This window comes from Capsicum annuum, chromosome 4 (assembly GCF_002878395.1).
Source record: "Capsicum annuum cultivar UCD-10X-F1 chromosome 4, UCD10Xv1.1, whole genome shotgun sequence".
Lineage (NCBI taxonomy): Eukaryota > Viridiplantae > Streptophyta > Magnoliopsida > Solanales > Solanaceae > Capsicum > Capsicum annuum.
The window spans coordinates 219,050,357-219,075,665 of NC_061114.1; the positions used below are offsets into that span (position 1 = coordinate 219,050,357).

Genomic DNA, 25,309 nt, shown 5'->3' on the forward strand with positions numbered 1-25,309 from the left:
TTTTTTTTTTTTTTTGAAAAAAGGGTGTGACAAGTCATGATATGAACTACGAATATATTACCCTTTCTAGATCCACTATGTGAAGATATGTGGTTGTACGTCTGCAAATGAAAAGAACAATTTAGGGTAAGAGGTTGACTTAGTGATTCAGACAAATTTATTTGAGGTTTTAAGTTTAAATCTTAGACACTATATCATTATTTTTCAAATTTGTTAAATAAAATTTTTAGATCCGTTGCTGACAACTACCGGGAAGAATGCCTACAATTGTGGACTAATTAGGAGTCAAATTAAACCAAACCCCCGGTATCTTCAAAATACAAATCATTTACTGCAATCATAGCATTTCCATGAAACAATATCTTTTTTGGCACATTCCATCAAACACTTGGCATAAAATTCAACCATATATTATAGTATATATAACAAATATAAATTTCAACATCAACACCAAAGCTCCTGCATTTTTAAATGTTAAAAATTGAACACTTGGCATGCAACATTGAGTCGATGTAGAGACAAGTTAACTTGCCTAGTAAAGTAAATAGATTTTAGTTGCTGTCAGTGTTGGCGAAACATAAAAGGAAAAAACTTCTCGATTCTTCTGGAATTGAAGTAGGCCTTCTTTTTGTTGTTGCTTTTTTTGGTTTCCCATTCGGTGTTTGGAATTTGTATTAGAGTCCCGACTAATTTGAATTGCGTATTGCAGGGCTCATTTTAGGGGTGACGCTCCCAAAAGGATTTTCTCCATATCCAGAATTTATATCCGTGACCTCTGATTAAGGGTGAAGTAATCCCACCACAACCCACGTTGGTAAGTAAAACTTTTTTGGTCATATACAGATTCCAAATATTTCTCTTTTTTTTTTGAAACTTATGAAGTTGGTACATGTCCACATATAGCATATAATCAACATGAGTTAATTTTTAATAACACTACTGATTATTGAGTAATATGTGTATGTGAGAAGGGACGAGGCTACAGCGAGGAAACTAGATTTACTTAAATCTAGCGCGTAGTAACGTGGAGGATGAAACTAACAGTAGTATAGACCAGTGGCGGAGCCAGATTTTTGGTTAAGGGTGTTTATATTTTTTCTTGGGCAAAGAACTGTTTAAAAAACAAAGATAGTACAAAGTATAGACATTCGAGGGGAAATTAGAGTTGTTCTTGAAAAGATAGTCTAACGCCATCTACCAAAAAATTATACTCAATAAACAAGGTGAAAATGATATGTAATCTCTAGCTTGACAAGTTGAAAACTCTAATACAGTGACAAAAGGAATTCAAAAATTATTTTGGATCACTTATATGCAAATTTTAAGCATGAATCTTTAATATTCTTTCAGTTCTCTTATACGATTCTGAAGATGTTATTCATATGCTTAAAAAATGAATTATTTTTTTTTTTTTTTTAATCCTATCATTGATGATTGCAGGTTGCTGCTAAGAAAGCTAAAAGGGCCTCCCGTTGACCAGAACTTCAGGAAGCATAATAGAGTAGCGGATGTCCTAGCAAAGAAAGGGGCCAGACGGCTTTTTGGGAAGAATGTGGAATTTTTGTAGCCCATGCTACATGGGATGATATAGATAGAAAAGGATATTGTAGGACAATATCTATACTTCAAATAAACGGGCATAGCCCATCTATCTTTGTACTGGAGACGGATTGAGCTCGATCTATGTCTTAACTTAACTTTTATTAATGCATTTCTGCTTTACCTAAAATTAAAAAAAAAAAAGAAAAAGGATAGGATTACCTATACATTATCCCCCGAATATACTCTTATTTTTAGAATTACATCAATATATATATTATTATTATTGTAATAAATATGGATGAATGTTGGACATTACTTGAGTATCAAAGCTTCCCATCTTTATAGTCATATTTTCTTATGGCATGTTGTGCATTTGGATCACTTCGATTTATGGTTTTATACTCAATCAACTATAGGATTAAGTGATTCTGCATTTTTCAGTATAACAAGATAACAAATTTCTTTTCAGTTATCCTGATTTAACATTATTTATACTGATTTTAGCTATAATATGATCTACAACTAAATTAAGGAAAAACGAACCGGCTCTTGTTATTTCCAATAAATAATACCACCTTGATGTACTTCCTCCGTCCCAAATTATCTGTTCCAAATTTTCTAATTTGATGTCCTATTTTACTTGTCTTTTTTCATTAATCAAGAAGAGACATTCTTTTTTTCATATTTTACCCTTTGCATTAATTATTTTTCTTTAAATTAAAATATAAACATTATTTAATAGGGGTACTGTGGTAAACTAGCCATATTATTTATTATTTTTCTTAATCAATGTGTCACCTCAATTTGGGATGGATAATTTAAGACGGAGGGAGTATTATTTATTGATCAGTTTATTTTTATCATTTTCATGTGATCACTGATGCTTAATTGATAATGGACGTGAATGACTTAACTTTTCGATGATCCTTCGAGTTCGACTATTTCCTTCGTCTCAAATTATTCATCCTAAATTGAGATGACACAGTTATTAAGAAAACAATGATTGGTAATGTAACTTTACCATTATGCCCCTATTAATTGTGTCATGCTGTTAGTTTCAATATTGATGGAGTTATTATATGACTGATACCAAAGCACTTTTTACATGAATAATTAGGATTATATTTGCAACATTTTTCAAAATTTGATAATTCAATGTCAGTAACAAGGAGTAATTAATTACTAAGGGTACAATGGAAAAAAAATTGTCTTGTCTTGATTAATGAAAATACAAATAAAATGAAAAATCAAATTAGAAAATTTGGGACAGGTAATTTAGGACGAAGGGAGTATTTATAAGCTCTTTGACTTGTCAAATATATATTACTCCCTCCGTTTCATAATAAATGAATTGTTGGATTTTGACACACATATTAAGAAAAAAGCATTAAAGACATAAATTTAACACAACTTTCCATTTTTATCCCCAAAAAAAGAAAAAGTTGATCTTGTAATACTTTTTCAAAAGTTAATTTGTTGTCAAATTATAAGGGCAAATTTGAAAAAAAATTCAAAGATTTACTTATTTTGAAACACCAATAAATACCCGAACAATTTACTTATTCCGAAACGGAGGAAGTAGTATTTTCAAGGAAATCCAACCAAATGCATTTAATTGAACAAATGAAACAATCTCAACAAATTACAATATTAAAATCCGGTGATTTCAACATTATGCTAATCCTTCGTGCAATGTTAAATTTTTTGACATTAATTAAATAAGTATTTATTAGGGGGGTGGCGTGGGGTGAGGGGTGGGGGATGTGAAGAAGAAGAAAGAAGGGAGTGAGGTCTATTTTATTTATATAAAATATATATTTTTATAAAAAAAATATTATGTGAAGAAAAAAAGGAGGAGGAGGAAGGGGAGCGGGGGGTTGTTGTACTAAAGTAGAAGAAGTAATTGGGGTGGCGTGGCGTTGGGTGGGAGGTGGGGGCTGTGAAGAAGAAGAAAGAAGGGGGTGGTGTCTATTTTATTTATATAAAATATATATTTTTATAAAAAAGATATATATATAAAAAATATGCTCTTTTAAAATTTTAAAATATATATAAGAGGATATATATATATATATATTTCTTTTTTAAAAGAATATATAAAAAATAAGTGTGTGGGATTCTTTTTTTTAAAAAAATTATAATTTATTACGTGACAATGACATGGCACTGATGTAGCAGTGATTTGGCAATGACGTGGCGCGTGTGTAGTGCACTCTCGATGTGAGAGTGGAATTTTAATTTTGAGGGTGAATTTAATTCACTTGAAAGTTGTTAAGGGGGTAAATAAATGGAAGTTAAATTTAAGTGCTAAAGTAAGTTCGGAGAACAAGTTCACAGGGGAAAATATGTTTTTTCTGTTAAATTAATCATTAGAACTTATGTTAAGAGTCGTGTTATTTTAGTTTTCATTAGCTATTTTCTAATAGTGTAACCACCCTTTTGTATTTTTCCTTTTGCTCTTTGTAATTACTCAAATTGATGAACAATTGCTTTTAAGTTTCTTCCATTAATCAATACAAAGCTTTGTTTGTTAAAACTCTCGAAATTGAAGTAGACAATACAATATTTGGAAGAGTACCAATAAAGAACCCCATAATGCATGTCAATTTAGAACAAAAACCGGTTTGAACATAAGATCCCCACAATCCATATATAATTAAATTGGCCGACACATAAATATATATACCTGCTAGCCTAGACAGTAGTAATTCTACATTGAAACTAGTAAAGAATTCAATGGGATAATGTTCTCAACAAATCTGCTAACAAATCTAAACACGAGATCAGGAGTAGGCCTGTTTTCAATGTTATTCTCAGCAACAAAGCTTATGAGACACGGCAATGAGATGGAGGAGAGCAGCAAAGCATCAGGGACATCGATTACACTTGTTGTTGCTAAAACATGTGCTTCCTTTGTCTTGTCGTTGATCCTTTCCATACCGGGCAAGCAAATATAAATATCGTTCTGGAAACCATTCCCACTCTCAAGAGGAATAAAAACCTTGTTAGCTTCATCGTACCCAAACATCCGTGGCCAGCCACGCTTACCATATCTGCAGCAACGAATAGCCAATTGTCCCCAGAGTGCAGCGTGCATGCAAGATGATCTCTCGAAACTATGGGCTTGTGGTGGGAGAGAAATATACCCAATCTTCTCCTCCCCAAAGTCCAAGTAGGCCACATAATCGAACCAAATCAAGTAAAGAACCCCATTGAGGTAAATACACTCACGATAAGAAAGACATGATGAGTAATCAGCATAATTTGATAAATCGATTTTTCTCCAACACGAGTTGGTTACTCCTAGCGTTAGAATTTTGGCTTTCTTTGTTTCGGCTGGATGAGGAGACAAAAGAAGCAATTTGTAGTTTCCCGTCACCTGATCAAACCCTAAAAACAACCTATCAAACCCTGGAAGCCACTTACGTTTAGATCGGTGCTCGACGTATGGATAAATTTTTATTTCCCGATTCACATAGGGTGGCAAAGCTTTTATCTCCCTTGTGGTGACATTGTACAAATAAACTTGAGTGTCTTTATAGATATACAAGCAAACAAGTCCGTTGCAATGATTTGAACAAATCCTCATCTCCCCATCGTAGCAAAAATAATCAAGCTGTAACGATAAATCCATCAAGCTACTTTTTTTCAGATGATCTTTGTTATTTGTTTTGAGTTGAAACAAAAAACGGGTGGCTGAAGGGCGGTCATGAGAACGAGCGTAGTGTGACCGCGCAAAGTTGGGACATTGCATCATAGTATTCCAAGCTTTAGAAACACACTTGAATCGCATGAGAGACTTGACCGGAAGATACGTTGAGATCTCCCATACTATGTCACAAGAGAAATGTTGATGAGTCTCCATAACTCTCAGGCGAACCGTAGAAAGCAAGGAAACGAAATCAACCTAAATAGTAGTATTTTTATATCGCTCATAAAATATTGGTCAAATTTCACTTCTCCTTAATAATTTAGGACAAGGAAATAAAACTCCTAATATCGGTCAAATTTCTCCTCTCCTTATTTATTTAGGATAAGGAAATAAAATTCCTAATATTAGTCAAACTTCACCTCTCCTTAACAATTTAGGATAGGGAATTTTGAATCTATTTTTAGATAATTTGGTGAAGTAATTGTTGAAAATAACTGCACAAACTAATTTCCTCGTAAGCCCGTTCAAACTAAAATGCTGCCTCTACCAAGGACTCACCAATTTCCCTCTTCTTCACACCATAGTACAATCAACACTTTCACCATAATTGCTTGAGAATTGTTAATCACAAAGTTCTGAAATCATTCAAAACGCCTTCTGAAATTTCAGTTTTTAGATCTTTATGAACTCCCTTAACTTTACCCACTATGAATGATGACATGCAGAGCAACAAAACCATTATAAGAATTGGTTGAGACTTCACAATGTGGCCTTTATGCAATTATTATCAATTCACTGTTTTTCGCTTCTCGACTACTTCCACCCCATTAATTGTTGCTACTTACCGCACTAAAGGTTACTTCAGGTTTACTATACTCCGCCTACAAAAAACTCTACAAGTTTATTATCAGTTTTACTATATATCTTTCTTCAACATACTGCGCAGTGCATTTCACACCCTTCTCTGTGCAGATGATGGAATCTGGCGAACCAACGATAGAATCTCTAGCTAGTAGTTGTTCAATCCATCCATTGGAACTCTCTAGCACAATCATTATTCTCTCTCCTTTTCTCATGCAATATAAAAAAGTTTGATAATATCCTTTCGCATGGTCGACAAACTAAAATCAATGCTCACTTGCAACATTCCACCGAAACTAATAAACTTCCAAAGTTGCTCAGACTACAGAAATTACCCAACTGAATGCAGACGAAAAATAGTGGTGATACTTCATATCCTATAATATAATCAATAACCACAGGTAAAATGGGGAAATGGCACAAAATAACCAGTTGTGATTTGAATAGGAAGAAAACGCCTACAAGTATCCAAAGAAAAGAGAAATGTAACCATTCAACTTGGGAAGAAAGTGAGTGACCCTCCCTTGGAACTTGTACTGCTCTTGAATTAGTACAACTGGCATAACAGCCAATTACGTCGAAGATCTGACAATATCAATAACCATGTAATCACTGGGGAAAAAAAACAGCAGTAACATGTATGAGGAAAAAAAGCCGAAACTAATGAGGTCGCAACAAAAGGAATGTCATGTACAATGAAAACTTACTTAGATGCAAAACAGTTCCAAACGAAGTATTAGAACTGGTGAAAATATAGAATGACGCGAGCACAATAAATGGCATGAGGAAGCCTCAGCATTGTACTTGATTCTTCAAAATTCGTCACAAAGTGAAGAAACTAGACAGGAAAAGGGAGGCCTTTCTTTGCCATGCTGTCAAGAACATCATCTAGAGCTTGACAAAGGCCCATAATCTGCAAAGATTAGCGCTGTTGTCAGTACCAGTATCATCTGGATAAAACCTTGAAAACCAGACAGTATTTGGTATGACGCAAGTCATTTTTCTCGAAAATTGTGTTTTAGTGTTGATAGCTACCCAAATTAATTGGTTAATTATTTCACCTGCCTTCTATTCAAATTGGAAATTGGAAATTTACTTATTTCGCAGAAAACAAGGAGTCAAACGCCTATTAGTTTTTCCTTTCTTCTTTTTAGGGTTTTAAAAGAAATGACTGTCAAGCTGATTAAAAAGAAACCTAAGGTAGATTTCAAAGCACGCCAGAAACTAAATCACCTGCTCATCCCATTGTTGCCGTTCTTCAGTGTCATCCTCGAAATGTATGACGCCTTCAACCTGACAATAAAATCAACTTAAAGCAGAGCATGTCTTAAAAGAGAAGATGAAGGATGTAGTTGCCTTAACCAGTGTTATCATCAAGCGTAAAACGTGGACTTTAATGAAAAAAAGGCGCAAGGGGAGAAATAAAATACAAATATATATGTGGTTAGTCAACTCTAATAATTGTAAGCTTGAATGATAAATATATGAACAATGAAACTGAAAAAAGTACAGTAAATTGGAATATCAATTGTTTTTAGTGTTGCCTCCTCCGAAATGGCTCATTGGCAAGGAAAAGTATGTCTTAGAATCTTGATGATAACACTGAAGCACATATTAAGCGATACAGAGTGCTAAACACATTTTGCGCTAAGCGTACGCTCAACAACGTTGGCCTTAACTAAATGCAAATAGGGACAAAAGGAAGAAAATATTGTACATGTGCTCCCTACCTTATACCACACGCAAAGACATAAATTTGACCAGTTTTTAAAAGACAATATCATCTTCTTGTTTATTCATGATAAAACTTCCTTTGTAAATTGTATAGTAGGTCAAAGGTAGAATGAAAATTATATTTCTAAAAATTAATCAGATTATAGTTTTCAGTTTTCAATTTGATAGGTAAGATATCAACTATTTTCAACTTTTAATTCAGGTCTAATATTTCTCCAAACCATATTGCATATATTGCTCGTTAAATACATCTCATGTGCATAGTCATTGAGAATTATTATACAACAAAATCCTTTAGCGCTGAATGATACTATCAATCGCATAAAGCAATATTATTAAAATGGATTATAAACAAATTTATCATATGCAACAATATCTTCCACATCAAACTACAATTTAAGCATATTCAACTCATCAGCACTACTGGTAGGACATGGAATTGGAGAATGTATAATATGACATATATGGACAGTATATACCTAAAGCTGGCCAGTGACAGGACATCACCCATTATCGTTTCCTCCTCTTTTACAGAACAGAGATAGAAATGTTTAGATGTCATTATTAATTGAGAATTTACCTGATCAAGAGATCCCCGCATTCTATCTTTGAAAATCATTGTTGAAGCAGTTTTCTCAGCCTGTATAAAAAGAATTGTTAGAACCGACTTAGTCACAGATAGAATGAAGCCGCACAGTTGCTAATTGATCTCCGTACACAAAACAGCCATGACAAGCAATAAGAGAATTCTGGAAACATTTTGACGTGTATGACTGAGTTTATTAAATGTTGTCCAAATTACTTGTAAGGCAAGCACAACCACAATAGCATATAAAAATGGCAATCAATAAGCAAGAATGGAAGAGGCATGTCCAAATACTATGAAGCAGTGTCTTTTTCTCAAAAACAGAACTCCTTATTTTGTAAGGTATCTCAAAAACAGATTTCTACTTGAAGACCTCCAAAGGCCGAACAGCTTAGGCGCAGAATCAACTTAAAAGATGCATTTCCAAATTATATCACCTTCACCATCATCCCAATATCGTTTAATATTTAAACTTGACTTATGGATATACCCAGAAACAATGGCATGAGTAGGATGATAAAGCGACGATTTTTGTGTTGGGGTAGCAAAGCAATCCCACATCGGAGAAATAAAGGAGGCATGTTCAATATTTAAAGTGTCACCCAACTCTACTAGTATGAGGCTTTTGGGAGGTGTTAAAAAACAAATCCGTGAGGGCTTGGCCTAAAGCGGACCATATTATACTAGTGTAGGCGGTACAAGATGTTTGGCAGATCATGTGAAGTGACCTAGTAGTAGTTGTGAGATCTACGGTTGATGCCTTATGTCGAAAGTCTTCTTGATAAGTGGTGGTCAAGCAGCGTGTTCCCTTCAAATGGATTATTGTTGAAGGGGAGGTCACAAGCGGTAACGACGGTACAAGATGTTTGGTAGATCATGTGAAGTGACCTAGTAGTTGAGATCTACGGTTGATGCCTTGTATCGAAAGTCTTCTTGATAAGTGGTGGATTGTTGGGGTAGCAAATCATTCGCTCCTTTCTGTCTTTTCATTGTCTGCCTCCGCCCGACGGATACGCACTAACCCACCTAAAATAAGGTAAAAGCCTTCTTTCTAACCCTTTGTACGAGACTCCTTTCTTCGTACAAATGCTCATAGGCGAAAGAGACCTTCCTTTGCTCCTGTTGGCGGGATCAGCCAGTGTCCCCGTGCCGTGTGTAAGGCTTGGGATCTCTGTTGCATGCAAATCTTTCTACCGGGAAAGACCGAATCGAGACTAAAGATGCTTTGGAAAGAGTATAGAGATACTGTATCATGATACAGAGAAGACAAAAGCAGCACTCTTGTCGACCGTTCATGGCTAGCAAAGCAATCCCACATCGGAGAAATAAAGGAAGCATGTCCAATATTTAAAGTGTCACCCAACTCTACCAATATGAGGCCTTTTCGGAGGTATCCATAAACAAATCCGTGAAGGCTTAGCCCAAAGCGGACAATATCATACTAGTGCGAAGTTTGGGTGACAATATCATACTAGTGCGAAGTTTGGGTGAAGTCCCACACGCGGTTTATCTGTTTATTTCATTTGATATTTGCTTTACGGATTAGATGTCGCCAAACAAATGGTCCAGAAAGGACTAAGAATTACTGCACATAGATTAACCGGCCCATCAACCAATTCCCATATAATTCATGCAACAGCACAACCACTCAGAGCCCAGCCTATAGTTATAAACTATAGTCCAAGAGTACAAACAACTACTATGCCTCAAACCCGAGCTAGTGGGGTTGGCAACAAAACCCAAAACGTCAGCTCAAGAACAGAAAAGATTAAGAAAAATAGCTTAGCAACATCATTAGGTACCTTTTGAGGGGGAATGCCCAGCAAAGTGCCCAACTCATCAAAACTGACAGATCAACAAGGGGATTAGATTAGCTAATAGCAGAGCATGAGCTATGAAAAATCTAAACCACCAACAAGGAGAAGACAAGCTTCCTTTCTACCTTATATTTTTATAAAGTTTGCTAGCACTCAAGAGATTATACTCAATCATTGCGTGATCCAAAACTGTGAAGTTATCAGGTAAAAGTGCTTTCTGTAGGAAACATAAATATAAGATATTCAGAATATCAGACGATGTATTTTGACATTCTGAAAAGTAATACCGAAAAAAAGAGGGAGGACCTGATGTGGTTTCAACTCTTCTGCAAAAGCATCGATTTCAGGTTTTCTCAAGATTCTCTCAAGATAGACCTGAATATTTCAAATTAAACATAACTAAATTTTTAAGAGCAAGTATCGAGGTAAAAAAATCTGACACGGCTATATGCAAATATAAGATACACACTAAAACGCAAAGAGATAATAGCACAAGGGCATAAGAAAACGGGAGTGGAGACTGATCTATGCAGATTGTATGAAGAAGCAAGTGAAGTACCTTCTGCAAGATTGAGTAGATTTTTAGTTTGGAGCAACGCTCATCCTGGTATCCAAAATAAGGAATAAAGAATTGGCAAAAACTGAACAAATAGCACAGAGGAGGGGATCAATGTATATCTATTAGACAGTCATTTGAGACCCATAAAAAATCCAAGTATGTCAACATGGTGGCAAATCTAGACTGGAAGTTGTCCAAGAAAACGAATTGGATCTCAAATTAAGGTTATGGTGATAGTAAAACTTAGCAGATATTTAAACAGAATGAGATTTCCTCCAAATATAATCACCAATTTGTTGTGGCTACCATTTCCTTGGTGCTATGCACCTGCCCTTTCCTGTGAGTGGTCTCACATTCTTGGAAAATGAGAGCAAATATCAAATCATTGAATTAGAAAATTTATACAATTATTACAAGCAGTGTTACTAAAAGTGAAAAGCCTGTGTTAGAGTTTGTGACCAAAAATTTTGTTGATCCGATCCTGAAAAGTTCGCAGTGCGATCCATGCTTGTGATTTTTCATTGGTCCTGTGGTGGTAGTGTAGGGATCGGATATGTTTTTGGACCTAGTATTTATTTGTACGCACGTATTATATAAGTGCATTTTAGTGGGTCGGTTTAGTATGTAACAAAAAATACATCATTGAGACTACGTCTCCAACTTTGTACTCCTCTCCTTCATAGTGAATTTCCTCTGCCTCTGCCTGTGGTTTTTCCTGCAAGGATTTCCACATAAATCTGTGTGTTCTTCTTGTTTTTCTTTTGCTTGTGGTTTGCTTAATACTTTCCGATTCATAACAGCCTGAGAAAGCCACGTGTCTCTGGGCGCTTACGGAAGAAGACAAAATGCACTCTCAAGATACAGCCATGATGATATTAATCCCAATAACTCCAATAAATATCAATAAATTATGAGTAAAGCATCTAGTACCCCTGAACTACGACCGAACTTGCTATGACACATTCCAACTTCACGGGAGCCCTATTACTCCCGAACTAAATTTTAGCTTATTTTTGTCAATCTTTTTAGCTGATGTGACACCTTTTTAGCTGACATGACACTCGTCATGTCAGCACAAAAGGGTGACAAAAATACACTAAAATTGACTTTGGGATTAATAGGACCTGTGAAGGTGAGTGTCGTAGCAACTTTGAGCAAAATTCAAGGGTGAACTGGATGGTTATCTCATAAGTTATTAATCGACAACCACAGAAGACAACTTTCACAACAACCTGCCAATTAATAGCATTCTTTGACAAGAACATTCAAAACGTTTAAAGCTCGAAGTCATTGTATCCTTACTTTGTACAGTGTGGCAAGTACATGAGATCGTTGAGGACCCGCTGCTGCCAAAATTGCGCACATCACAGCAGCTGCAAGAGCTTGCGCTAACACAGCTTCATCAATTTCTCTGTAGTGTAAAGAACCATTAAGCATCAGCTGTGCCCTACTAAATATAGTAGGCATAGTGCCAACGACAAAGATCACAGACATCATGATGTGTATAACATTATTCAAGCCAAAAGCTAAGCCTTTGCTCTAAGAATATAAGCATATTTTCCTAAGCCGTGGACCTTATCAGTTGCACTTGGATTGCAGATTATATTAACAACGAATTACAGAGCTCAAGAAGTGTCCATATACACACAACAAAGTGTCTGCTGCCTCTTTACCCAGGGCTTGTTAACATTTATGCACAATCACTAGCAAGACAATTTTAAATAATCAAAAACCATTGAGAGAAGCATTATTTCAATCTTAGAAATATCATAGTAACGCAAGGCAGCTTCCAAGAATTTCCTCTTCAAATCTAAAATCCTAGCATAGCAAACCTGAAATAATCGTTCAGGAAATAGTTGGCATATTAGCTGGTGATGGTGACATACTCAAAAGCTAAAAATGACCAACATCATATTATAGCAACCTTGTACTGCAAATGCAATACTTCATCCTTAATGTTCTTAAGTTTAAAAGAAGCTTTATGTATAAAAGTTTGTGCATTAACTGCGTCATCATCCTCCCAAACAAGGAATTGGACACAGTTAGAATGCCAAGGAGAACCAAAGCAGTGGAACTAAACAGAACTTCCTCAGATTAATGCATTCTAACAGCCGACAATAGCAAGATGCATAAGAGCAGTACAGGAACCAAATCTACAACTCAAATTTTCTTTTTGATAATAAGCAGAACAATCCAGTTGAAAGGACACCAATGGGATACTTCAGATGTACATAGCACACTAGTTAACAAATCATATTAGCACCATACAAGGTTTTACTCATCAAGAAGAAAGACAAAGTTGGTACAACTTGCAGAGTAAATGCCACATAGACAGGAACTCACACACTATATATTCGTTTGTTACCTTTTTCTTTACAAAAAAATATATCAGTACACACTCACTTGTTTCCTACTGTTCCAAAACAAAATAGGCTCGTCTTTGCTATTCCGGAATCCACATCATTTTTCCATAGCCATAAAAAGCAAAGAAAACAATTTGGAACAATAGCGAACAAGATAAAAGTTTTTTCTCAGTTTTAATACCTCCAAATCCCAAACAGCCGCCAGGGAAAATCTCACATAGAAGACTAGGCTAAATAAGAAATATTTTAACAAATTTATAACTACCAAATTGTAAAACTAAGTCAAATAAAACTACCAAAGCTAGAAAGAGATTGTATCCTACTCTTGCATATATATTAATTTTACCCTCATTCCCCGCAGAAATAATGTTCCTGAAAGTATTTCACGATTCAGAACTAGAGTCAGTTTCTTAGGGGGGAGACCAGTTCTTCCTTGGAATTTCATTCTCAGAGAGGCAAGCGTTCTTCTTATAGCTCTTATTCAACTCCTTCTGTGGCCTATTTCTTTTGCCAAATATGATTCTTCAAAGATGTTAAGATTTACTATCTCTTTTTTTTAAAAAAAGAAACACCATCAGTCAACAGTGTTGAATGAGAACTTCCCAACAGAGGTTTCAACAAACTTAACACCTTTAGGAAACCCAATGCCAGGGAAGGCTAGTCCATGCCTCTCCTGCTACATAATTCCATGAGGTACCTCCTAGCGGCATAGGTATCGGGTAACTCTATCCATAAAGGCTTGGACAAATGGGAAGAAGTCACTTAGATTTTTTTCCCTAGGAACTAATTTCAATCCTCAAGTGCCAGTTTGTAATAGTATACCACTGGTCAATATTCTTGGACTACAACGAAGCCCTATGGCTCAAACTAGCATGTTATTATTTTCTCTCTTATAAGTCACACTAGTGCAAACATTAATGGATAGATTTCACCTCTTCTAGGAGATCAATTGCACGCAAGTTGAAAGGTGCAACACCAAACAAGGATCTTTAACTTAGAGGTGATTACTTGGCATCACAAAAGTTAGAAGAAAAATAAAAAGAAGATAGAAAAATCAAACCTCGAGAAAGAGACTAGCGATTTTGACACATTTTGAAAATCTGAATATATCATCAAATCTGCAGAACAAGAGACAGCACAAAGATAGATATTTCAGGTTTCAAAGAAAAGTTTAAGGACACAGCAGGCGCAGAGATAACTAGAAGTATAACGCACACCTCATTGCAGAGTCTAAAGCAATACCACTAAGCATCTGGCCTGCTTTTGACCATTGTTGTTCACACTCATATGATTCTGCAAGTAGTTCCCGGATTCTCAACACCTGCAAAGATGGGATTTTATTTTAGAATTGGGTATTAACAACATAAAAGATAAAAAAAGAAAAAAAATGTATGTGGAGGCGATTTCTTTAATGACAACAGATAATATGCTGAGTTCCACTACTGACCTTCCTCTGTATCACTTTGTCGAAACTAAAATACTCAAGAAACATCAAATTTTGAGATGACTATGTCCGAAAAACTTACTAATCACAAGATAAACAAATAATTCAGTGACTTGGCTGCTAGTCCACTCTCACAAAATTCAGTTCTTAAAAATTACTTTCAGCAAAAGGAGTCAAAGATTTTGATATGCAAAAGTTCCAATCAACACACCAAGTCAAAAAACACACACTTTATAATTAACAACTCCATGGACCTAATGTGAGGTGTTGCCAGTGTATTGAGTTCTGGTACTACACGCAAAATCTTCTTTAGCCTATTAATTTAATTGATTTTAATAAAAAATTAAGATGCTAAAGTTTAATGGTCTATTAGAAAGGGGCTACTTTCGGAAAGACAATTATTTAGAGACTTCCCGTCAATTTTTTCTGATAAGTATTTCCCCATCCCATTGTGAATAAAAAGAACATGATTTCAGTCAACAAAAACTGGCCTTCTCTTTAGGTGGCAGAGATGTTGATGCAATAGTTCTCATTGTACATACCATGTTCCTCTCTCTAAATTTCCTGGTAGAGCATTCTTGTTGTTTTCTTATGAGGTTCTAAGAGATGAAATTACAAACGTCCAATTGCTACACCGTACAAATACATATACACCACCAAATGCTGCAACTGATGAAGAAAAATAAGAAACAATGTAACCTGGCCGTAGTAGAACACAGTCATTCTGACGCACCAAATAAGCCATTAATCTAAATCCAAGTATTGTTCAATATAGGCTGCAAAAGATCGGTCAAGAATCTGACAAGAAACAAAATGAGCGTCAAAGCATACCTACCTGATGTTTGAATAACACCACTCGAGGCTGTATCTTTTTGAGAGTATAGTGTGCTACTTCCTCTTGAACATTGGGTTTCAATCTAACGAATGACTCTGCAAATATCTGTTATAGACGTCTTGATACCAACAAGGGCACATCATCCGATAACACTGCATAATGTACCCAATCTCAATCAAACAACAGCGGCTCAACCACAAAACAAGAATCTGACTATAAATCTTCTATGTCGATTTCACCTGAGAAATATACATCAATATAAAATGCAACAGCAATTTTTTATGATAAATCGAAAGAGATATACAGCGTGAATAGAAACTAACAGTAAAATTATGATGAAATAGAAACTGCAGTCATAATCACACACAATCTCAATTACTCAACGGCTCAATCCAAAACCAGTTACATTAACATAAAATTAGAAGCAAAATCATCCTGAAACAGCGAGATAAATATGTTACTGTGATCAATGAATTGCTTGGCTTGTTGAACATCGTTTGATGCAATAACACTAGAGAGAATGTGCTTGTACTGTTTGATTTTCTGGCGTTGGCCAATGATCGCAGAGGCACTAGCGAACGTACTTTCCATTGCCATTTAGGTTTTCATCTCTGATCAAATCTTCGTGAATACGTAACTTGGAGCGTTAATGGAGTTGGGGAACCAATACTTGGCCTATAAAAGTTATTTCAAATTAAAAAGCTACTCGCGCGCGCGCGAGGCTCTGTAATAAACGTAAATAATACTCCTCCGTCCATTTTAATTGTCTCAAATTTTCTTTCTAATTTAATTTCTCATTTTACTTATGAAAAAGGATCAAAAATAGCGTTGAACTATCTCAAATAGATCAAAAATATTACTCCCTCCGTTTCATATTAGTTGGCCACTGTAAACTTGGCACATCCATTAAGAAAATATTAATTAGGGGGGTTTATTTTATCAAATTAACCTTATTAATTATGCTTTGAAAATATAAATTTCAATAAATACATTTTGTTTAGTCATTTAATGTTAAGGATAGTATTGGAAGAATATATTTCATCAAATGAACAGCTAAATTGAAATAAATATTTATAGAAAGGAGGCCAAATAAAATGAAACGGAGGGAGCACTCATTAATTTTTTGGCTTAAAAATATTTCTCCGTTAAATATTTGACTCAAAAATATCCCAAAATTCCACCAAGCATGTCACTTAGGTAAAGAAGGTCACGTGGCCATGCAACATCTCACCATCCATGGGTAAATTTTTTATCTTTAATTTCACAACCAATTTATCATCCGACCTGACCCAAAATAAATGGTTTATTACCAATTCCTTTTCAGCTTCTTCCTTTGAACCTTTTCACTTCAGTCGACACAGCATAAAATGAGCAAATGAAAATAGAGCTTTTCAATAAGACTCCATGCACTACTCTAGTGGAAGCACAACCAAAATCTCTCCGATGACTTTCATATGTGTTCTAAATTTACATGAGAGGAGCTCTCTAACCAGATAAACTGATTTATGCATCTGGTGATGTTACTAATTAATGGATTTCATATTACTTTCCTTTAATTTATGTGTCTTAGTTTTCTTTTTAGCTCATATAAAAGTAAATGTCACTTTTTTAATCTTTAATGTTAAGTTCACAAATAGCATATATACTTCAAATAAACCACACGATTCAAAGGGCATGTTGATATATGTACATCATATATATACATATATATAGTTTAAGATCACCAGCGTCAAAAAAAAAAAAAAAAAAGTTTAATTTTTTAATCATTCACATGACCATTATAGGATAACACACTTTGCTATTAAGGAAAGCATAACATTTACCAGAAGTTTCTCATTAATGCTAACCACGACATTATTAGTTATGGCAGTACTTTGTCAATTTTCTTTTCTATGTATTTTTTTCCAGTCTTTCCCTGCATTACAAATTTACTAACAAAGCATATCATTTAAAGCAACTAACCAATGGTCATTTGTTACTAAAACCTTCACATCCCTCTACTGCTCTCAAGTTGCATATGAATTATTTGAAGTGGGTTCATAACAGAAGCTAGTTAATCTGAATGGCTGGTTTGGAACTCCTACAAAGCTGTTTAAAAGGAAATCAACATAATATAGTCCATGAATCCTTGGATTGGGTTTTTTTAATTATGGGTCAGGTGAGATGATAAATTGGATTGGTGAATTAAAGATGAAATTTTACACATAAATGGTGATGTGGCATGACCACATGACCATTTTAGCTGGGTAGCATGCTTGATGGAATTCTGTTAGAGGGAGGGATATTTTTTAGTCAAATATTTAACGGAAGAGTATTTTTGAGTCAAAAACTAACGAGGGATATTTTTTATCTATTTCAGATAGCTCAGAGGTATTTTTTACTCTTTTTCATTTTACTTGTCATTTTTTCACAAATCAAGAAGAGGCAAAAAAAAATTTATGTTTTACCTTTTATATTAATTACTTTTTTCTTCAAATTAAAATGTAAACAACATTTAATATGAGTATTATTATAAACTAATCATGTTATTAATTATTTTTCTTAATCAATATGTCATATTAAATTGGGGCAAGTAAAATAAAACGGAGGGAGTATAATAAAGTGAAAAGAGTCAAATATGTCAATCTATTTATCTCATTCTTGTCATTACTGTCATTTCATTTTATCATCACTCTGTTTTGAGCACTTTTTTGTGTGCACCGGGTAAACCACCATTTTGTAATAACCAGCAAACCACACAGATATGGGTGTTCATGGTCGGTTACTGATCAAAATCTTAACCAAACCAACTTAGTCGATTTTTAAATTTCTAAAACTAAATCAAATCAAACAAAAAAAATAACTATCGGTTTGGTTCTTATCGATTTAGTTCGATTTAGTTAGATTTTTTCAATTTATAACTTTAGCTAATGATAAAAGTTGAAAATTTAAAAAGCAAATCCAACCTAACATATGAGATGTAACTGAGTGTTATACTTCGGCAAAGTTATGAACAACACCATATGAACGCTTCTAAAAAAAATATTTTAAAACTACATTTAACACAATAATATGATAAATCCCAAAAGGTGAACACATGAACTTCTTGCTCAACAAGGCTCAAAAAAAGTTAAAATTGGAGATTGTCTATAGTCTAATGAATCTCAGCTATAAATTTTACTATACAACAAGATATTATTTTTACAATTAGTATCATTTGTCATTCAAAGTATGAAGTTCATTTAGAATCACATAGGGTACTGTCTACTGGATGAAGCCATATGACTGAATGTCTTACGACTAAAGTTAAATCATGATTAAAATATAAAATATAACAAATATTTATATTGTATTTATAAATAATTATAATATATATATATATATATATATATATATCGGTTCGGTTTAGTTATTTTATCGGTTATTTTAGAGTAAAACCAAACTTAACCAAATATCAATTTTTTAAATCGGTTTGATTTGGATCGCGGTTCGATTTGGTTAAAAACCAAACCATGAACACCTCTACACAAAGGGGATGTAAACCGCACTAAGCAAGCCCTGTGTGACAGACTCGACTTAGAAGGCATTGAGGGGGATCGAACCCGGTCATCCGTGTGGATAACCACCTCCCAAACCAACTGAGCCATCCCGAAGGACTCTTATCATTATTTTGTAACTCTGCTTTTGCAAACCAATATTGCGAACACTCTAAGTTCGTGTCATCAAATTCAAATCTATCAATATTATTTAAAATTAAAATTAAAAATTAAATTCACTAAAATAAAATTTGATTCGCATCATGAAAATAACTCATTAAAAATAAAAATCAGATTCATTAATTTTGTTTGATTTTATTTTGATAGGTCCAAATTTTTATTATGATTTTAAGTAATATTGGTTGACTTTAATCTTAGTGACGTGGACCTCTGATGAGAGGTCGCATGGCAAAAAGAATTTTGAAAAATCATCGTTACAAAATAATGAGAAGAATGAACTTTTCTGTGACTGTAGTAGCATAAAAGAGTCAAACTTATAATAGATGACATATATAAGTCATTTCTAATACTAAAAAGGGACAAACATATTCCCAAACTATGATAAATGGTACGTATATACCATCTGTTATACTTTGGGTACACATATGCCCCCACCGTTAATAAAATGGTACATATATGCCCTTACACTAACGGTAGGGATATATGTGTACCCAAAGTATGACAGAAGATATATACGTACCATTATCATAGTTCGGAGGTATATTTATCCCTTTTTTATCTTATCTTTTTATCTCCAATAATTGTCAAATAATTAACCCAAACCCACTACCCGAGTCGGTCCTAATCAAAACCCAAGACACATCTACCCTTATAACGATATACGCACATAATACAGTAACGCTCACTACTATCATTTTTTTAAAAAAAATCATTAACTCATAACACCCTAAAACAACACCAAATAAATTGAACTCCTCGCGTTTAGATTTTCAGCAAAATTTCGTCAAAAAAATACTGTCTACCACCGGTCAACACAATACAGCCACCGTCTTCGTCGAACCAAAAATCTTCCATCGATGAACCATCGCCACACCTCTAGCTCTGGCCACCTCCGACCTAATCTCTACTCCCTCCAACCAATAAACACCAACTACCAGCAACGACCAATCATTGCAATTTTCTTGGGGTTCCGTTTAAGAAAAAAAAAAAAGGGAGTATAGGTGTGGAAACAAAAATAGCGATTGAATCAATTACTTTGAAATGGGGTTTGATGGATTTATTAGGCCGGGTAGTGGGTTTGGATTAGTTATTGAGGAAAGAACAAAAATAACGCTTAAAACTAAAATAATTCCATAAAACTAACACGTAAATTTAAAAACCCGATAAATAGCTACTCTGTGGAAACTATTTCCAACCGAATGGCCAAGGACTTTGAAATGTCATTTTATAGTCATTTAGTCTTTGCTGCTTCAGTTATTGTTTGCTTATCTTGTTTTTTTTATTTTTGTTTTGCTTTTAAAAAAAAATTATGGCTGCTTTAAAAAAAAAAAACTGTACTTGCTTATTTTCATTTTTTTTTTCACTCCTTTTTGTTGATCTTGTTTTAAAAAATATTGAGTGTATAATTATTTCTGTGTAATAAATATATAATTAACATATAATCAATGCATAATATATCTACACTAATTGTATGATGTGTATTTACACATACGCTACTTAGCATATTTTTTCATACATCAATAATGATATAATTTCTGTATGCATTGTATATAGATTCATACTTATATAATGATTATACAATTTCTATACATATTATATACAACCATTAACATAGTATAAAGGTGTATCAATGTGGTATAAAAGTATATTAATGTGGTATAAAATGTATCAATATGTTATAAAAGTGTATCAATTGAGTATAGAGACTGCATGTGTCCAATTGGACCAAATGGCTAAAAAAATGAAAATAAATTGGGTCGACGCTCCAATTGTCCACATTTTCAAATTGTGGGTAATTTCTTTTTAAAATGGTCAGCCCATGTCCTTTCCCCTTAGTTATTTGACATAAAAAAATGAAAATGAAAAAAAGACAAATGTATCCTCAAACTATGATTTATGGTATGTATATACCCTCCGCTATATTTTGGGTACATTTATGCCCTTACTGTTAGTGTGAGGGGTATATACGTACCATTTTACTAACAGTAGGTGCTTATGTGTACCAAAGTATGACGCAAGATATATATGTATCATTTATCGTAATTCGAAAGTATATTTGTTACTTTTCCTTTTCTAATAGTTCGACGACATAGTTGAGCATTTTCCCTATAATAAATAATACTCCTCTCCCATTTTAAAATAATACTTTTCATTTTTTGAGATTCACACAGTTTAAGTTTGACAATGAATTTGGACATGAAATCTTAAGGTTTTAAATAAAATTTATATATTTGAAAACTATATAAAAAAATATTATAATACACAATAATTAATAATTAAAATATTTAATGATATATATAAAAAATAATAATCAAATATAAACTTACTGAAATCACAAAATTCGAAAAGTATCACATATATTAGGACAGACGGAGTAGTAAATAAAGAAAGGCATCTAAAAGAATAGTAAACAATGAATTGGATATAAAAGAATAAATCTTTACGAGTACTAAAAAAATGTTTCTTCATCGTATCATATCTATACTATATTAAAGATCAAACACATCGATAACCTCTTAAATTTGTCATAATTTTTCATTTTAATACCTTAGTTGGTTGTTGTTGTTATTTACGTAGTGTTTGTTGTGTCATTTTGACACCTTTTATTAAATCAATTAAAATTACAAAAAAAGTGTAATCCATTCGCGGATGACAGACATACTGACTTATTAAAAGAGGACATGTGATATTTGAGTATAAAATAAAAGTTTAAAAATAAATTATAAGAAAAAAAAAAGGAAAAACTATTTTTTGCAAATATGAAAAATTAAAATAAATATTTTTTAAAGGAAATCTTTCCAAAATAGCAGCATTTTGCTATAAAACTCATCTTCCATAGCCACATTTTACATAATTATCATTTATAGCCGCCGCATTTGATTTATGCCCGCTGTATTCGGTTTTACAGATAGTATGTATTCATATAAAATATGAATACAGTCCATATTTAGTCGCGCCAAAAATGGAATTCAATATATTTAAAAAGAAAAAAATCCCAATCACGCTTATTTCGTTGAACTAAATATTTTCTTGCCTAATACTACCATTATCTTTTTTTATATTTTTTTATTTTTTGTGTTTTTTTCTTCTTCTTGTTTCTATTTTTTCCTACTTTTATTTTTTTCGTTTCTTTCTTTTTGTTTTTTCTCTCTCTTTAATCTTTAACTTCTATTTCTCTTTCTTATTTTCTTTTCTTCTTTGATTTTTTTTATTTTCTCTTTTGTACTTATTTTCTTTATTATTTTTTGTTCTATTTTATATTTTCGAAAAATATGACTAGCTGAGCACAAGTCATGGATGATGACATAAATACCACAATTGTTTATCGTATCTGTAGTTACACCGCCATTTATATTTTTGTATTTATTGATACAACTGTATTTGTATTTTAAAGTTCGTACTTGTATTTATATTTTATAGTTCACATTTTTATTTGTATTTAATAGTTCGCACTTGCATTTGTATTTATTAGTTTGCGCCATCATTTATATTTTATATAATTCATACTTGTATTTTAAAGAACTATTTTGTGTATTTGTATTTTATAATTGATTGCATATTATATTGGATTATATTTATATTATGATTTTATTGTGTTTGTATATTTAGATTATATTTGGATTATACTTGTATTTGTATTCTATTTTCTTTGTATTTGTATTTGTAATTTGATTGCATATTATATTTAGTCGTGATTATGTACAATTTATCATTTGTATTTGTATACAAACAAGTAAGTGTATTAATTGTATTTTCGTGATACTAAAATATATAAATATGTAATGTATCATTTGATACAAATGCACTCTTTTGTATATCAAAATTATCATTCATATTTGTAAGTAAACAAATATCACATGATACAAATACAATGGCAAACAAATGATTTTACATGTATTTGTATATATTGTATTTATATAAAAATTTGAGTTGTATTTATTTGTATAAATAAATACAACTAGTATCAATAAATACAAACAAGTATTTATAGAAAGAAAATCAATTGTTCCTTTTCAATAATTAAAAAATACAAATGATAGTTCACACTTGTATTTGTATGTTATAGTTCGCATTTGTATTTGTATTTATATTTTATGGTTCACACTTGTATTTATATGTTATAGTTCGCATTTGAATTTATATTTTATAGTTCGCACTTGTATTTGTATGTTATAATTCACATTTGAATTTGTATTTTATAGTTCGCACTTGTATTTGTATGTTATAGTTCACATTTGTATTTGTATTTTATAGTTTACACTTGTATTTGTGTTTGCTAGTTCGCACAAATGAAAGGAAGGAGAAAACTTGAAAAGAAAAAAAAGGAGAAAAAAAGGAGAAAAAAATAAAGGAGAAGAAAATACAAAAAAAAGAAGAAGAAAAAAGAGAGGAGAAAAATATGAAGGAAAAAAAGAAAAAGAAAAAAAATGAATAAAAAATAAAAAGAAAAAAGAAAAAGGTGAAAAAAGAAAAAATAAAGAGAAAACAACAAAAAAAGGAAAAGAAAAAATGAAGAAAAAAAATTGAAAAAGGAAAAAAAGAAGAAGAGAATAATAGAAAATAAAAAAAGAGAGAAAATATATTAGAAAGGCTATTAATTGTAATTAGGAATAATTAATAGGCAAGAGGGGGTTGTGAATTGTAATTAATTAAAAATTATGCTTTAAGTGATAATAAAAGTTCAATAATGGCTAATCCGGATAATTTTCCCATTAAACCCCACAAAATCTACCCACCCAAATCCATCATTTCTTCCCCCTTTTCCAGCGACGATACACCACGGTCACTGTCTTACATTTTTTTCTTTCTTTAGATTTTATTGAATTGACTCTTTTTTATCGTAGGTTTAATTTTTTAAAATTTTAAATTATATATTTTTTTCCTCGAAAGTTGATATTGGGTCAAGTTAAGAATGGTGAAATTAATGGTGACACTGTAAATTTTGGTAATAATACTAAAATCGAATAGTGGTGAATTTAACGGTGACAGGAATTCAATTGTGTTGTGATAATTTTGGAGGATGTATACAGATTTCATTATCACTATTTTGATTAAGTTAATTTTTCTTCCTAAATCCTCTTTTATTGTTGTAACGATTTCATCTAATAATTACGTTGGATTTAAGAGAAGAATTTAGGAAGGAAAAGCGTATGAAAGAGTATTTTTTCTGTGAGATTTCGATGGAGATGATAAAATTTTTCTCTCCTTTATTTTTTAATTTTCCAAGTTGAGTTCTTTCGTGTTTTCCAAAAGTTTTAAAAAATTAGTGTGTGATGGTTTTTTATTTTTCTTCTTCCATATTTGACATTAAAGACGGATAATAAACATGAGGTATTATAATTAGCAGTGAGAGGATTCTCCAGAGTAAATTGGGATATATGTTAGTTTCTCTAAGACGCGGGGAGATAATAAATAACTAAGAAATATGTTGTAAATTATCGTTAATATGATCCTCATTGAAAAGATAATTCAAGTTCAAATGCTAGGAGCATTTGCTCACCTAAAATTTAATATTACATTTAGTTGTAAATGCTCCAATTGGATGTCAATGAAGAATAAGGTCTACTACATGTATAAAGCATTGTAGATCAATCGATTCTAAAAGTAATAATTTTTGAAAAAAAAAGGAGCAAATAATTATAATAAGAAGGCAGTAGACTCTTAAAGAGCCTACGACATAACACTTCATGAAACCTTATGAAAGGTGTAAGTACCAGAAAACAATAAAGTGATAAAGATCTGTTTTTTTTTTATCTGATTCAGTGTAGATGTTTGATGTATTATTTAATTGAATTTTGGTAAAGTAGTGCTATTGTGTCATGATGCTAAAAATTAAAGAAATTGGAATGATGATGTGTTGAGAATTTCAGGTTATTTTAATTTACAGAAGCTTCCCAAAATTAATTTTAAACCATTTATTGTTTATACTTTGTCTAAATTGATATAGCATTGATTCGAATGATTTAGATTCTTTGTGTTCAAATTAAATTTTCAGAATTTTCGCATTTAACCTATCTTAATATATGTGACTTGATTTTGTATCAATTTTTTTTTTAAAAATAAATGAACGAATTGACGAATCGTATTAAATTTGGCATAACATAGATTAGATTTGTTCATTTTATATTTTAGTTATTAACAAAATTTATTTATTTATTTATTAAATTAATTAATTACTTTAAGTGAATATTAATTTAGTTCACTATCAAGAACAAATATAT

At 32.5% G+C, this 25,309-nt stretch overlaps 1 protein-coding gene, 1 long non-coding RNA gene and 1 pseudogene across 2 annotated transcripts; 1 reads left to right on the top strand and 2 right to left on the bottom strand.

The window, feature by feature from the left end:
* The first annotated feature begins 308 nt into the window (after window positions 1-308).
* LOC124897747 lies at window positions 309-1,822 on the top strand. Its single transcript, XR_007054683.1, has 3 exons — window positions 309-615; window positions 710-814; window positions 1,441-1,822. It is a non-coding gene; the product is annotated as an uncharacterized LOC124897747 (long non-coding RNA).
* Window positions 1,823-4,154: 2,332 nt separating this feature from the next.
* Window positions 4,155-5,522, bottom strand: LOC107869401 (putative F-box protein At1g50870). Its single transcript, XM_047411092.1, has one exon. The coding sequence runs from the start codon at window positions 5,405-5,407 to the stop codon at window positions 4,253-4,255; it is 1,155 nt and encodes a 384-aa protein (XP_047267048.1). The 5' UTR covers window positions 5,408-5,522; the 3' UTR covers window positions 4,155-4,252.
* Window positions 5,523-6,423: 901 nt separating this feature from the next.
* Window positions 6,424-16,064, bottom strand: LOC107869474 (annotated as a pseudogene).
* Between the last annotated feature and the right edge of the window lie 9,245 nt (window positions 16,065-25,309).